Below are 14,870 nucleotides of genomic sequence, written 5' to 3'. Positions count from 1 at the left end.
AACTTTCATAGGTAGGCTTTGTGAATTTAACATCTTGGCTCCTTTTTTCAGAATTCTGCACAGCCTGCAAGAAAAAACTCTGCTCACCTGGTGTCCTCCAAGGTAAATACGGCTATGTATTTGTCTTAGAGAGGTAGCACAAGATATGAAATGGTTTGAAATACTAATGCATATACTGTACATGTTCCCTATAACATCATAATTTTGCCACACCTTGGCTAAATACTGGTATGCCAACAGTCTTTATGATGGGACATTAGGAAACCTCATTTGACTACAACAGTAGCCATTGTAGAAGTCACTACTTGTGCACCTATTCTACCTCTGTCTACCTATCCCTTTAACCCCTCATCCCTGACCCCCGACCACTGCTTTTAAAATGAATGACTTCTGTCTTGCTTCATCACTTGCAGTAAAGAGCCATCATGGGTGACCCGGAAATGGAGTGTTTTGGCCCGGCAGCCGTTTACCTCAGGAAACCTGAAAGGGAGAGGATTGAGGCCCAGAACACCCCCTTTGATGCTAAAACAGCTTACTATGTGGTTGAGCCAACTGAGATGTATCTCAAGGGGAAACTTGTGAAGAGAGAGGGTGGCAAAGCCACAGTTGAAACTCTGGGTGGAAAGGTGAGAGTGATGTCATTGAATTTTAAAATGTTACACAATTTGTAGATGGATACAATGCTAGAATACTATTTTGAATGTAGGATCGACACTCTATCAATAGAAGTCTTCTCTTTGTCATGGAAGACCTAGGCAATCAAAATTCCGTTTAGAAAGATTTTGCCCAAAATTGTTTTGCAGAAAAGTGCTTAAGATATAATATATTATGTTGTGACAGGCCAAAATCTGCTGAGAACTGTTTTGATCTTTTCTTTGTGATTAGCCACTAGGATGAATGAATAATTTTAACCTGACTGGAATGTTATGTATCACTCATTTTCATGGTCTTATAGATCATTGCAATTACTAAGTATAATAATAATACGTAGCATGCAGACAACACCAGCCCACTATTATAACTTAACCACTCACTTCTCACTGTCTCTCTTTGGCAGAGCATCACTGTAAAAGACGATGACATCCACCCCATGAATCCTCCAAAGTATGACAAGATTGAGGACATGGCCATGATGACCCACCTCAATGAGCCCACTGTGCTGTATAACCTCAAAGAGCGCTATGCAGCATGGATGATCTACGTGAGTCTTGTGGAGGGGAGGGATCACAACAGTTAAAGTAATAGCTAACAGATATATTAATCATCACAAGGCTTTTTATTTATGTGCAAAACATTGTTAATATATGTAATCAAAAACATTTCAACAGAATATAAAAGATTTTTTCACAATATTTCTGCCTTCCAGTGTTCTAAAAATAAATGTGGCCCATTGAGAGATAATGGACTATAAGAAATGATACCAAATTAATTATGCATAAATATTCTATACTGTTACAGACCTACTCTGGGCTGTTCTGCGTCACTGTGAACCCCTACAAGTGGCTCCCAGTGTATGACGCTAAGGTTGTATCAGCATACAGAGGCAAAAAGAGGATTGAGGCTCCACCCCACATCTTCTCTATTTCTGACAACGCCTATCAGTTCATGCTCACAGGTATCAATCATTTTGTAAGCTACTATCTGTCCTGAATAGCTGCATTATAGGAGGAGCCAATCTCTAACAATTATTTACCATTTTGATAACTTCCAGATAGAGAAAACCAGTCAATCCTGATTACGTAAGTACCATAAGTGAAAAAAATTGTGACAACATTATAGTAATATCAGTTATTTTAAACAATGTGTTTTTATGAACCAATCTCCACCCCCCAGTGGAGAATCTGGTGCAGGAAAGACTGTCAACACCAAGCGTGTCATCCAGTACTTTGCGACAATTGCAGTGGCTGGAGGAAAGAAACAAGAGCAAACTAGCAGCAAGATGCAGGTTGGAGAAGAAGAGCAATCTTAATATTAAATCATATACTTGCAATCATAAAATCATATATTGCTCAGACTTAATGAATGTTATCTCTAGGGGTCACTGGAAGATCAGATCATTGCAGCAAACCCCCTGTTAGAGGCTTATGGTAATGCCAAGACTGTGAGGAATGACAACTCTTCACGTTTTGTAAGTTTTTTTTGTTTGGTGATTACTCTTTTTGTGATTTAGTGAGTACAAATATTCACCGTAACATATCTTTAAATTACATCTAAATCTGTCTCTGCATAGGGAAAGTTTATCAGAATTCACTTTGGAACAACTGGAAAGTTGGCCTCAGCTGATATTGAAACATGTAAGAGCTTTTGTGATATTCACCATGCATTCTCCTGTCCATCATACTATCCATTCATTCAGCTGTGCTTCATAGGAGATTTTTCATGGCTTAAATCCCATACAGATCTGCTAGAGAAGTCTAGAGTGACATTCCAGCTGTCTGCTGAGAGAAGCTACCACATCTTCTATCAGCTCATGACTGGCCACAAACCTGAGCTAATAGGTGTGAGATATGGATGATATTATAAATGTGTCTGTTTCTCTACAGTAAGTGGGCAGCAATTGCAAATCATTGTTATATATATAAATATATGTTGTTTTTTTCAGATGCTCTCCTGATCACCAAGAATCCATATGACTACCACATGATCAGTCAGGGTGAAATCACTGTCAAGAGTATCGATGATGTTGAAGAATTCATAGCTACTGATGTAAGCTTTATATCTACCACAAATTAGGCTTAAACAATATGCTTGCTTTTCTCTTGAATGCAAAACAAGCAGTATTACATTTGCGTGATAGTTGCTAAAAATGTTTTTTTGTGGAGGCAGGGGGCGGGGGGTATCAAATTATAGAATAACACAAATTATGTTAGGTGTTTCATGTGTGATAGCGTGCTATTTAAATCACAGACTGCCATTGACATCCTGGGCTTCACTGCGGAGGAGAAGATCGGCATCTACAAGCTGACTGGAGCTGTGATGCACCACGGCAACATGAAGTTCAAGCAGAAACAACGTGAAGAGCAGGCTGAGCCTGATGGCACTGAGGGTATGCAACTTACAAACATTTTGTTACATGAACACAGACTTGGGACTTTATAACTAGATTTATGAATCTAGTATGGATTTTAATCAATGACTATTTGTGTTTGTTGTTTTAGAGGCAGATAAAGTTGCCTACCTCATGGGTCTGAACTCTGCAGACTTGCTTAAAGCGCTATGCTACCCCAGAGTGAAGGTTGGGAACGAGTTTGTGACCAAAGGTCAAACTGTGCCTCAGGTATAGGATGTCATCAAGAACCAAGCAAGAACCAAATTAGCACATATAAAAAACGGTCCTCTTGCATCTTCAAATATCAAGAAACTTGTACATTTTTTGACAATTATTTTCCCTTCCCCCTACCTTGTAAGGTTCACAATGCAACCATGGCTCTCTGCAAGTCTGTCTATGAGAAAATGTTCTTGTGGATGGTCGTCAGAATCAATGAGATGCTGGACACTAAGCAGCCAAGACAGTTCTTCATTGGTGTGCTAGACATTGCTGGATTTGAAATCTTTGATGTAAGTATGCTTGGATGAATACTACAAAATCTTTTGCAGCTTCATTAAAATAATTTAGCACAAAGTTATGAGCCCAACCAAAGTTTCAATATCAGGGTGCAGTGTATGTCCAAGCTAAGAGTACAAATAATTTAATTCTTTAGTTGGTGCTACTGAAGACCCTAACTTACCCGGAATATCTCAATTTCTTTAGTATAACAGCTTGGAGCAGCTTTGCATCAATTTTACAAATGAAAAACTGCAACAGTTTTTCAACCACCACATGTTTGTCCTGGAGCAAGAAGAGTACAAGAAAGAGGGAATTGAATGGGAGTTCATTGACTTTGGTATGGACTTAGCTGCCTGTATCGAGCTGATAGAAAAGGTATGCTCTTTTATGTTAAATGGCATATTTTCATGGAGACCTAATGCACACCTAAATTAAACAGATGTGTTCATGTAATGATGTCATTTTAGCCAATGGGCATCTTCTCCATCCTTGAAGAGGAGTGCATGTTCCCCAAGGCTTCAGACACTACCTTCAAGAACAAATTGCACGATCAGCATCTTGGTAAAACTGCATCCTTTCAGAAGCCAAAAGCTGCCAAAGGCAAAGCTGAGGCTCACTTCTCTCTGGTGCACTATGCTGGTACTGTAGATTACAATATCACAGGCTGGCTCGACAAGAACAAAGACCCCCTGAATGACTCAGCTGTTCAGCTCTACCAGAAATCCTCAGTTAAACTGCTGGCTCATCTCTATGCAGCACATGCCTCAACGGAAGGTAAGGGTCATATTTTAAAGAACAAAATGTATATGGAGGTGTGTTGCTGGTATTTCCATCACATTTTACATTGCATTTGTTGATTCTTCATGTAGCTGGTGTAATAGAATACTGTCAAAGTAAATCAAAATCCATTTTGTTAGTTCAGAGTAATGATTCATATTTAACTGTCATATCATAGCTGAGAGTGGTGGGAAAAAAGGCAAGAAAAAGGGTGGCTCTTTTCAGACTGTGTCTGCTCTGTTCAGGGTAAGCATCCCAAATGTTTGCTTGCTTAATTTTATCAAAACTGTCTCACCTACTGTATCTTGTACTACAATACATCCCCAAATGTAACTAGAGGTAAGGTAAAGAAATAGCCCTTTTTGTCTTTATTTTGTATCAATTTGTATTTTGCAATATTTCAGGAGAATTTAGGCAAGTTGATGACCAACTTAAGGAGCACTCATCCTCACTTTGTACGTTGTTTGATTCCAAATGAATCAAAGACTCCAGGTAGGCTTAAAGTCACTACTGATCTAGGTATTTACAAAGGTTGCTTTCACAATGCAGGATTGAGCTTGAGATTTGTCTTCAAGGTCTTATGGAGAACCACCTGGTCATCCACCAGCTGAGGTGTAACGGTGTACTGGAAGGTATAAGAATTTGCAGAAAAGGCTTCCCCAGCAGAATCCTCTATGGTGACTTCAAGCAGAGGTAAATACTAAGATTAACTACACATTGTTGACAAGCTTGTGATTAGTTATTCATGAAATCGTGATCAATTACCTTCCAATCAGATACAAAGTATTGAATGCCAGCGTCATCCCTGAGGGGCAATTCATTGACAACAAGAAGGCCTCAGAGAAACTCTTGGGCTCTATTGATATTGACCATACTCAGTACAAGTTTGGACACACAAAGGTAATCTGTTTCTCTCTTATGGCTGTTTAAGAGTTTTTTTGAAAACAGCTAAATCAACATCAACAGCTCACCTTGAAATTGCAAACACATGATAATTTTTGTAAATTAACACTGTGTGTTAGGTGTTCTTCAAAGCTGGCCTGTTGGGTCTTCTGGAGGAGATGCGGGATGAAAAACTTGCTATCCTGGTGACCATGACACAGGCTCTCTGTAGAGGATACGTTATGAGGAGAGAGTTTGTCAAGATGATGGAGAGAAGGTAGAAGTTTAGCTTTAAAAATCAGTGGGAAACTGTGTAATTGTAAATGACTATTTGATTGTAATTGCTAACCCAAATAAAACAAATGTTTGTTTTCTTCTTGCTTGTTATCCTCAGGGAGGCAATTTATTCTATTCAGTACAACATTCGCTCATTCATGAATGTCAAAACTTGGCCTTGGATGAAGCTCTATTTTAAAATCAAGCCTCTTCTCAAGAGTGCAGAGACTGAAAAAGAGATGGCCCATATGAAAGAGGACTTTGAAAAAACTAAAGAGGAACTAGCAAAGGCTCTGGCCAAGAAGAAAGACCTAGAGGAGAAGATGGTTACTCTCCTACAGGAAAAGAATGACTTGCAGCTACAAATTCAATCTGTGAGTGAATTGAGGGAGGGAATTATTTCACTGACAAGATATTTACAACTAACTAAATTCCTTTCTGATGACTTTCTAAATGTCTTTCTGCCATTTCTGCCATTACAATTCTAGGAAAGTGAGAACTTGTCTGATGCAGAGGAAAGGTGTGAGGGGCTCATTAAGAGTAAGATCCAGCTTGAGGCCAAACTCAAAGAGACATCTGAGAGACTTGAGGATGAGGAGGAGGTCAATGCTGAGCTGACTGCAAAGAAGAGGAAGCTGGAAGATGAATGCTCTGAGCTGAAGAAAGACATTGATGACTTGGAGCTCACTCTCGCCAAAGTGGAAAAGGAAAAACATGCCACTGAGAACAAGGTTGGTATATCTTTCATAAGGCCTAATAGTCCACTATTTGTTGAATACTACAATCCATCAAACTTATTTTTACAATATGGCCAATATAGGTTAAAAACCTGACAGAGGAAATGATTTCTCAAGATGAAATCATTGCAAAGTTGTCCAAGGAGAAGAAAGCCCTTCAAGAGTCCCACCAACAGACACTTGATGATCTTCAGGCAGAGGAAGACAAAGTCAACACTCTGACTAAAGCCAAGACCAAGCTGGAGCAGCAAGTGGATGACGTATGAGCAATAATAATATTATGTAAATTCAGTTTCCTTAAAAATTAAAAGGAAGAAAACAATGTCCCATCTCTGTTAAAACAGCTGGAAGGTTCTTTGGAGCAAGAGAAGAAGCTTCGTATGGACCTTGAGCGAGCTAAAAGGAAGCTTGAAGGAGATCTGAAACTGGCCCACGAAACCATAATGGATCTGGAGAATGACAAGCAGCAGTCTGACGAGAAAATAAAGAAGTGAGTGAATTGTAACTTAGCCTGTTAAACAATTTATAGTGATTCAGGGTCTAACTTAATTGGATGTCTCTGGGGATAGCCAGAGTGAAATCCTCCTCTAGCTCATCAGCATCCATTCAGAGCCACTTTGCTGGGCAAACCCATACCAGAAAAGCAGGCAGTCTGGCTGTTCAGAGGCTAAAGTTCTTTGTGGTTAAAGATGATAAAGTCACTGCTGAAATCAATCTTAACTATATTCTCTATTTTTAAAATTTTCTTAGAAAACTATTCTAAGGATAGTGGTCTCAGACTAATGATGAACAATCAAGTCATTAAAGTCGAGATGAAACGGCATTTCGAGAGTATCTAACTTCCGTATCGTGACGTATTTCCGAGTGAAACAGGAAAGACAGGCGGGATATAACGTTGGGAGGAATTTGATTTGAACGTTGAAAAGTGGGTGTGTCATAACACCCGAAGACACACCGAAGTACCATGCTGTTGCTAGCTAGCTAACTAATGAATCTTAGCCTCTTAGCTCTGTACGCTAAAAGTTGAAGATTGATTGATGGGTGGATGTCATGATATTATTGGTTGAAATTAGTTACAGGCATGCTTACGTAAGCACACGGCATATTTTGTTTTACAGGAAGAAAACATGATTGAATTTTGATATAAGAATACAATGAAATTGATTTTTGGTATTTTTTTTGGCATATATTGTTAAATAGGTGCACAGTATGACCGGGGATGTGATCTAAAAGGGTTAAAAAGGCATTTTTCATTTCATCTCGTCTTTAAACCTAAGTTCACTAAAAGTGACTAAAAGTGGATAGAAAATCTTACCTCCTTGTTGTGCTTACTTCAAGATATGAAAAATGAATTCTGAAAGTGTTGTTTCTGACTTGTTTCCCTACACAGGAAGGACTTTGAAACAAGCCAGCTTCTTAGCAAGATTGAGGATGAGCAATCACTCTGTGCTCAGCTTCAGAAAAAGATCAAAGAACTTCAGGTTGGTTCAATGTATAACAGATTTGATAGCACCAAACTCACGTTGGATGATCCAGTTGACCAGAAATACATTAGAATGTGTCTACTGTTTATCTGTGTTATTGTTGTTGCAAATGTCAGGCTCGTATTGAAGAGCTGGAGGAGGAGATTGAGGCTGAGCGTGCTGCTCGGGCCAAGGTGGAGAAGCAGAGGGCTGATCTCTCCAGGGAACTTGAGGAGATCAGTGAGAGGCTTGAGGAAGCTGGTGGAGCAACATCTGTTCAGATTGAGATGAACAAGAAGCGTGAGGCTGAGTTCCAGAAGCTGCGTCGTGATCTTGAAGAGTCCACGCTGCAGCACGAAGCCACCGCTGCAGCTCTCCGCAAGAAGCAGGCTGACAGTGTGGCAGAACTGGGAGAGCAGATTGATAACCTTCAGCGTGTCAAACAGAAGCTGGAGAAAGAGAAAAGTGAATTCAAGATGGAGATTGATGACCTCTCAAGCAATATGGAGGCTGTTGCCAAATCAAAGGTAAGAGTGCCACATTTTCATAAGAGAAAAAGGATCTTGAAATCGAAGGTAATGTAAAACTATTTCACTGACTAGTGAATCAATGGTAGAAATCTTTGATCAGCAATGTGACTTCACACCTAAAATATATAGATGTTTTCTATGATAATCAAACTATGTTTGATTATCATCTTTTAAAAAAATGCCTGTGCTAAGTGAGTCATTTCACCTCTACCTTAATTTGGCTCTCACTGAATGAATTAGTCTAGGACTACCTAGCATTACCTTGGATTAGCTAAACTTCTGTTAATTTCAGGGCAATCTTGAGAAAATGTGCCGTACTCTTGAGGATCAATTGAGTGAGCTCAAGACCAAAAATGATGAACATGTGCGACAACTGAATGACGTTGGGGCGCAAAGGGCAAGACTGCAGACAGAAAATGGTGAGAAATATATATTTGTCTGTATTTTGTCTTGTATTACTATATCTTTCCTTCATCTTGGTGTGGCTATATGGAGGAATCTCCATCTCTACAGTAACAAATATATCTGCTGTAAGTGGCACAGCACTTAGGAAATGTGTTCAGAATGGAATATTTGTTAGACTAGTCTTGAATGGTATTAGACATTGGTTTATATGTCTCTTCTTAGGTGAAATCAGTCGCCAGCTAGAGGAGAAAGAAGCCCTTATATCCCAGCTGACAAGGAGCAAGCAAGCTTACACCCAACAGATTGAAGAGCTGAAGAGGCACATTGAAGAGGAAGTTAAAGTATGTGAGCAGTAATAACACACACATTAACACAGCATTATAGCGTTGTATGGTTAAATTACCTCTGTTCAAACTTGAAGTTAAACAATTTTTGTGTGTGTGTTTCTCTGAAAGGCCAAGAATGCCCTGGCTCATGCTGTTCAGTCAGCTCGTCATGACTGCGAACTGCTCAGAGAGCAGTATGAGGAGGAGCAGGAGGCCAAATCTGAGCTGCAGCGTGGATTATCCAAGGCCAACAGCGAGGTGGCTCAGTGGAGGAGCAAATATGAGACAGATGCTATCCAGCGCACTGAGGAGCTTGAGGATGCAAAGTAAGTCAATGCATTTTAAGCTTCATCGATATACTGGTAATGGTAAATTTCTAAATAAAATATTCTCCACAGGAAAAAGCTTGCACAGCGTCTTCAGGATGCAGAGGAATCAATTGAGGCTGTGAACGCAAAATGTGCCTCTTTGGAAAAGACGAAACAGAGACTGCAGGGTGAAGTGGAAGACCTGATGATCGATGTGGAGAGAGCTAATGCTCTGGCTGCTAACCTTGACAAGAAGCAGAGGAACTTTGACAAGGTTAGATTTTCATTTAGGCCTTGTGCATTGATATAAAGGCCCTCGACAGAAATGAAATACATGTTTATTCATTGTGGTTTCAGGTTCTTGCAGAGTGGAAACAGAAGTATGAGGAGAGCCAGGCAGAACTGGAGGGAGCTCTGAAAGAGGCTCGTTCTCTCAGCACTGAGATGTTTAAGATGAAGAACTCATATGAAGAAACTCTGGACCACCTGGAGACCCTGAAGAGGGAGAACAAGAACCTGCAACGTATAAAACAAAAAATAAAACTTTGGAAAATGCCAAATATTCAGATTGACCATGGACATAGAGTTGATAGCTTTGTGGTTTTGTATGATTACTACCCGCCCTTTGGTACAAAACAATCCATATGGCCGTATTCACAAATTTGCCCTCTGAGCTCTAGAGACTCTGACACCAAGGTGGACATTCCATAATTCAAAGCACTGTCACAATTTTCAGGGCATCACCCTATTGGAGTGCTGCACCATATGAATTGTACCACGGAATGGGCTGGGAGGAGTGAGCAATGCCATCCAGTGGCACAGCAGCCTTTATGTGCATGGTCCGTCATTGCAAACTAACACCATACACTTGAAGTACATAAAATATGTCATTATTTTACAAGTGTTTACCAACAAGTAAACACTATAATCAATTCAGTTGTCAGTTGGTAAAATAACCACTCCTCTTTGTTTCTTAAAGAGGAGATCTCTGACCTAACTGAGCAAATTGGTGAGAGTGGAAAAACCATACATGAATTGGAGAAAGGGAAAAAGACTGTAGAGGCTGAGAAGTCAGAACTCCAGACTTCACTTGAGGAGGCAGAGGTACTGTCTGACAAAAGACCTCTTATTAAATACTATTTTAAGTAATATTGGAGCCACATAACATATTCCTTTTTATCAAGGCTACCCTGGAGCATGAGGAATCCAAGATTCTCCGTGTTCAGCTGGAGCTCACCCAACTCAAGGGTGAAATTGATCGGAGACTTGCGGAAAAGGATGAGGAGATAGAGCAGATCAAGAGGAACAGTCAGAGAGTGATCGAGTCCATGCAGAGCACTTTGGATGCTGAGGTCAGGAGCAGGAACGACGCCCTGAGAATCAAGAAGAAGATGGAGGGAGACCTCAATGAGATGGAGGTTCAGCTGAGCCATGCCAACCGCCAGGCTGCTGAAGCCCAGAAACAGCTGAGAAATGTCCAGGGACAGCTTAAGGTACAAGCTTACTTAACTAAATTTGTTTTTTGAGTTTACTTTATTTACATTACATTACAAAGGTTTTTTATTATTATAGGATGCCCAACTGCACCTTGATGATGCCATAAGAGGACAGGAAGACATGAGGGAGCAAGTTGCCATGGTGGAGCGCAGGAACAACCTGATGCTGGCTGAAATCGAGGAGCTGAGAGCTGCCTTGGAGCAGACAGACAGAAGCCGCAAAACAGCTGAACAGGAGCTGGTTGATGCCAGTGAGCGTTTGGGGCTGCTGCACTCCCAGGTAAAATAACAAAGGTCCACACAGTGACATGTGAAACACCTGCCAAATGAAAACAATATAATCAGAATTATAATTTGTTTAGAATACCAGCCTTATCAACACCAAGAAGAAGTTGGAGGCTGACCTTGTTCAGATCCAAGGTGAAGTGGAGGATTCTGTCCAGGAAGCAAGAAATGCTGAAGAAAAGGCCAAGAAGGCCATCACTGATGTGAGTCATCCTAATGCATTATTATGTAGCTAAACACATATAGGGTAAGCAGTGCAATCCACCATGTTAGCCCATAACAATATGTTAGGTCTCCATCATATCTAATGCTCTAGCGGTTCAAACATTAGACTACAATAGGCTACATCCAACAATTCTACAAAATTCCAGGCTGCCATGATGGCAGAAGAGTTGAAGAAGGAGCAGGACACCAGCTCTCATCTGGAGAGGATGAAGAAGAACCTGGAGGTCACAGTCAAGGACCTGCAGCACCGCCTGGATGAGGCTGAGAACCTGGCCATGAAGGGTGGCAAGAAGCAGCTCCAGAAACTGGAGGCTAGGGTATGCGTCATGAGGACCAAAATATTCATACTTATTGTAAGCCAGGGCAACATTTAGGATTTTAAAATGTATGCTTTCTTCTTCATTCAAGGTTCGCGAATTGGAGAGTGAAGTTGATGCTGAACAGAGGCGTGGGGCTGAGGCCATCAAGGGTGTGCGGAAATATGAGAGGAAAGTAAAGGAGCTCACCTATCAGGTAGTTTGCTATTTTGGGTAATGATATGGGGTAATGAAAACAGTAGGCTTAGGTTTGTCTGCTGTTACAATGCTCTATAATTCCTGATTAACAACAGACAGAGGAAGACAAGAAGAATATCACTAGACTTCAGGATCTGGTGGACAAGCTGCAGCTGAAAGTGAAGGCTTACAAGAGGCAGGCTGAGGAGGCTGTGAGTACACTTAAATATCATAATGATGACATTATGAAAACACCATTCAGTCAAGGAGTTTTGACTTCACTATGGCTTATTATACAGGAGGAGCAGGCCAACTCTCACCTGACCAGGTACAGGAAGGTTCAGCACGAGATGGAGGAGGCTGAGGAGCGTGCTGACATCGCCGAGTCCCAGGTCAACAAGCTGAGGGCAAAGAGTCGTGAAATCGTAAAGGTAACATTTACATTGTCTGAACTATCTCACAGGAATCAAGTTTGCAGGAATTTTCATTTTAAATTAAGATTCAATTCTGTAATTTGTTGTAAATTCAAATTATCTGGCCAAAATTGTATCTGCTCTTGTTTTGTCATTCCAGGTCAAGGAAGCCGAGGAGTGAAGAAGAAATCATCATTAGACAGTAACAAGGAGTCATACAATATGAGTATCTTGTTACATGTTCACTTTAGCATGTTAAGCATGTTGTGATCCCTGAAGTCAATAAAGGTAGATAGTTTATTGCATCTTGTATGTGTCTCTCCCTTCATTTTTACATGATTGATTGACTGATGAATTAGTTTATTTCAATGTCCTGCATCCTTAATGTTGCCTAGCCGTCATGGGCTTATAAAACACTATTATCCATGACGTCACTGGGAACAGGTACATACACAAGAATCAAACACAGTACAAGGCACAACATTATACACATAGTATATAACCAAATCCCTACTCAGGTCACATAATTCAAGCGAATAATTCAACTTGCCTTCTAATCCATGGCCTCAGTAACAAAGCAAAAGTCCAATGTACATAATTTCTTACTAAGTATTCTAGTTTTCCTCCATCATCAATATATGTGATATCAGCAGAAAGGTATACCAAAATACATACTAACATCCTTGCTTTCATAGGACATTAGACAAGGATTGAAACAAAACAAAAGGGAGTTTGCCGGTGGCGATAAGGACAATATAAGGACAGCTAATAGAGAGATCAAAAGGCTAATAAGCAGGGACAAACTTGCTTATAAGGAAAAAAAAAAACTGAATGCAAATTACAGCACAGTAAAATGAGGGAAGTATGGAAGGGGATGAAAAAGATCACTGGGTATGACAGTAAGCACAGAGTGCTGGGGAAGGGGTGGACAAGGCCATTGATCTTAATAACTTTTATTGGCAGGCTTGGCACTGTCGACTTCAGGGCAGAACAACAACATCTAATTAAAGAACTGGATGTGGCTATGTCTGGCTCCAGTCCGGTGCCCTTCTCGGAGGAGATGGCGCTGAAGCAGCTGAAAAGAACTAAGGCTGGCAAGGCTGGACCGTATGGAGTTAGGGCTGGAGTCCTCAAATGCTGTGCCTTACCAACTGTCACTCATCCTACACCATCTGTTTAATCTGTACCTATCACTTGCAGAAATTCCCCCTCTATGGAAAAGGTCATGCATGATCCCAGTTCCCACAAAAAGCAAAGGGGCAGTTTCAGACCAGTGGCTCTTACATCACAGCTCACACCCTCTGAGTGGGACCTTATTAACATTTTAAAGTCTGGAGTGGCTCCCTATCCTGATCCTCTGCAATCTGCATATCACCCCCCATGAACCGGGGTTAACGATGCTCTGCTCTACCTGTTGCACAGGGTCTATGAACACCTGGAAAGGACTGGTAGTGTCATCAGGATTTTGTTCTTTGAATTTCCTAGTGCTCAACACAACACAACCTGACCTGCTAGCAGAGAAGCTCATTAATCTAGTCTAGTAACCCCTTCAGATATGATCTCCACTAACACAGGAGCCTATCGGGACTGTCTTGTCACCTTTCTCATGTACTGTATTGTGTATAAATGACTTTAAACACAATCAGGAATTGAGCTATATGCAGAAATTTTCCGACACAGCACTTGTCAGTTTGTGTCTGTGACAAAATGCTTTTGATCTTTTATCATAGTGTTCTTGTCACAGTTCTCAGTTATCCCCTCATCTCCTGTCAAGGAAACCAATCAAAAGAGGATGACAACAGACTGGGAAAGATCATAAAGAAAGCCAGTTCAACTATTGGATGTAATCTTGAATCATTAAAACTAAGTACAATAGGACAGCCATGTCTACATTTCAGAGAATCCTGGACAACACAGATCACCCATTTCACACTGATGCCACAGAAGAAGCTGTTTCAGTAATAGGTGTATTCTTCCCAATATTTCTTTTTACAGAGAGGTCATTTGTTCCCAGTACATTTTGGAACAATCATAATAAATTTTTGCCTGACCTGTCTGCTCACTATAGACATGGATGGATGCTCACTATAGACATGGATGGATGTGCATATGTAGCCTATGTCCTTTTTGATTTGTGGTACTGTTTGGTACTTGCTTGTGATGTTTCTGTGAAAAAGAAATATCTCCGATTGAGACAAATAGGTGCCATTACTACTACTACTGCTGCTACTACTACTAGTACTGCTACTACAGCTACTATTACTAGTACTGCTACTACTACCACAACTACTAGTACTACTAACGTTACTACTACTACTACTACTGTTAGGCCTACTGCTACTGCTGCTAGCTGTCCACTGCAGTGTTCAAATGCTGCTTGAGTTTTTCCTTCACTTTGTTTCAGGGTTTTGCATGTCAAAGAGGAATCATCTGAAGTAGTACAGCCAGCTGTCACTTATTCCACCATGTGTTGACCTGGTATTTTTCTGGGTCGGAAAAACTGACAAATACAGTCTTCAAATATGCAGTGTTGGGTTATATTAATTTACTACTTTGCCTGGTGTAACGTATAACTTATAACTGCTAATTCAGAAATAATTTTACAGCTGCCAATCAAAAAGTTAGGCCTTACTTTTGTTATCACCCCTCTAAATTTTAGCATTTTACTCTATAGAGTAAATGCTAATGTTATCATGTATTTAGAGG

The 14,870-nt window shown here is 40.4% G+C and overlaps 1 protein-coding gene across 1 annotated transcript; it reads left to right on the top strand.

Annotated features, from left to right (window-relative positions):
* The first annotated feature begins 49 nt into the window (after positions 1–49).
* LOC139922215 (myosin heavy chain, fast skeletal muscle-like) lies at positions 50–12,469 on the top strand. Its single transcript, XM_071912668.2, has 40 exons — positions 50–102; positions 414–626; positions 1,058–1,201; positions 1,459–1,615; positions 1,712–1,739; positions 1,834–1,945; positions 2,036–2,128; positions 2,231–2,294; positions 2,400–2,498; positions 2,603–2,706; positions 2,908–3,046; positions 3,159–3,277; positions 3,409–3,558; positions 3,752–3,922; positions 4,015–4,321; positions 4,503–4,570; positions 4,729–4,816; positions 4,900–5,017; positions 5,101–5,224; positions 5,347–5,483; positions 5,601–5,856; positions 5,971–6,213; positions 6,303–6,479; positions 6,564–6,709; positions 7,610–7,700; positions 7,820–8,209; positions 8,505–8,631; positions 8,840–8,958; positions 9,073–9,269; positions 9,342–9,525; positions 9,609–9,774; positions 10,231–10,355; positions 10,436–10,744; positions 10,824–11,027; positions 11,110–11,235; positions 11,404–11,574; positions 11,666–11,770; positions 11,868–11,963; positions 12,051–12,182; positions 12,325–12,469. The coding sequence occupies exons 2-40, from the start codon at positions 426–428 to the stop codon at positions 12,343–12,345; spliced, it is 5,808 nt and encodes a 1,935-aa protein (XP_071768769.1). The 5' UTR covers positions 50–102; positions 414–425; the 3' UTR covers positions 12,346–12,469.
* The last annotated feature ends 2,401 nt before the right edge of the window (positions 12,470–14,870 follow it).

The sequence above is a fragment of the Centroberyx gerrardi genome, chromosome 5 (assembly GCF_048128805.1).
Source record: "Centroberyx gerrardi isolate f3 chromosome 5, fCenGer3.hap1.cur.20231027, whole genome shotgun sequence".
NCBI lineage: Eukaryota > Metazoa > Chordata > Actinopteri > Beryciformes > Berycidae > Centroberyx > Centroberyx gerrardi.
This window is presented reverse-complemented; position numbering and strand designations above follow the sequence as displayed.

Coding starts and splice junctions, on each gene's coding strand:
- LOC139922215 (XM_071912668.2), top strand. CDS start 426: ATGGGTGACCCGGAAATGGAGTGTTTTGGCCCGGCAGCCGTTTACCTC. Junction 2,499..2,602: donor CCACAAACCTGAGCTAATAG/GTGTGAGATATG, acceptor TGTTTTTTTCAG/ATGCTCTCCTGATCACCAAG. Junction 6,214..6,302: donor AACATGCCACTGAGAACAAG/GTTGGTATATCT, acceptor TGGCCAATATAG/GTTAAAAACCTGACAGAGGA.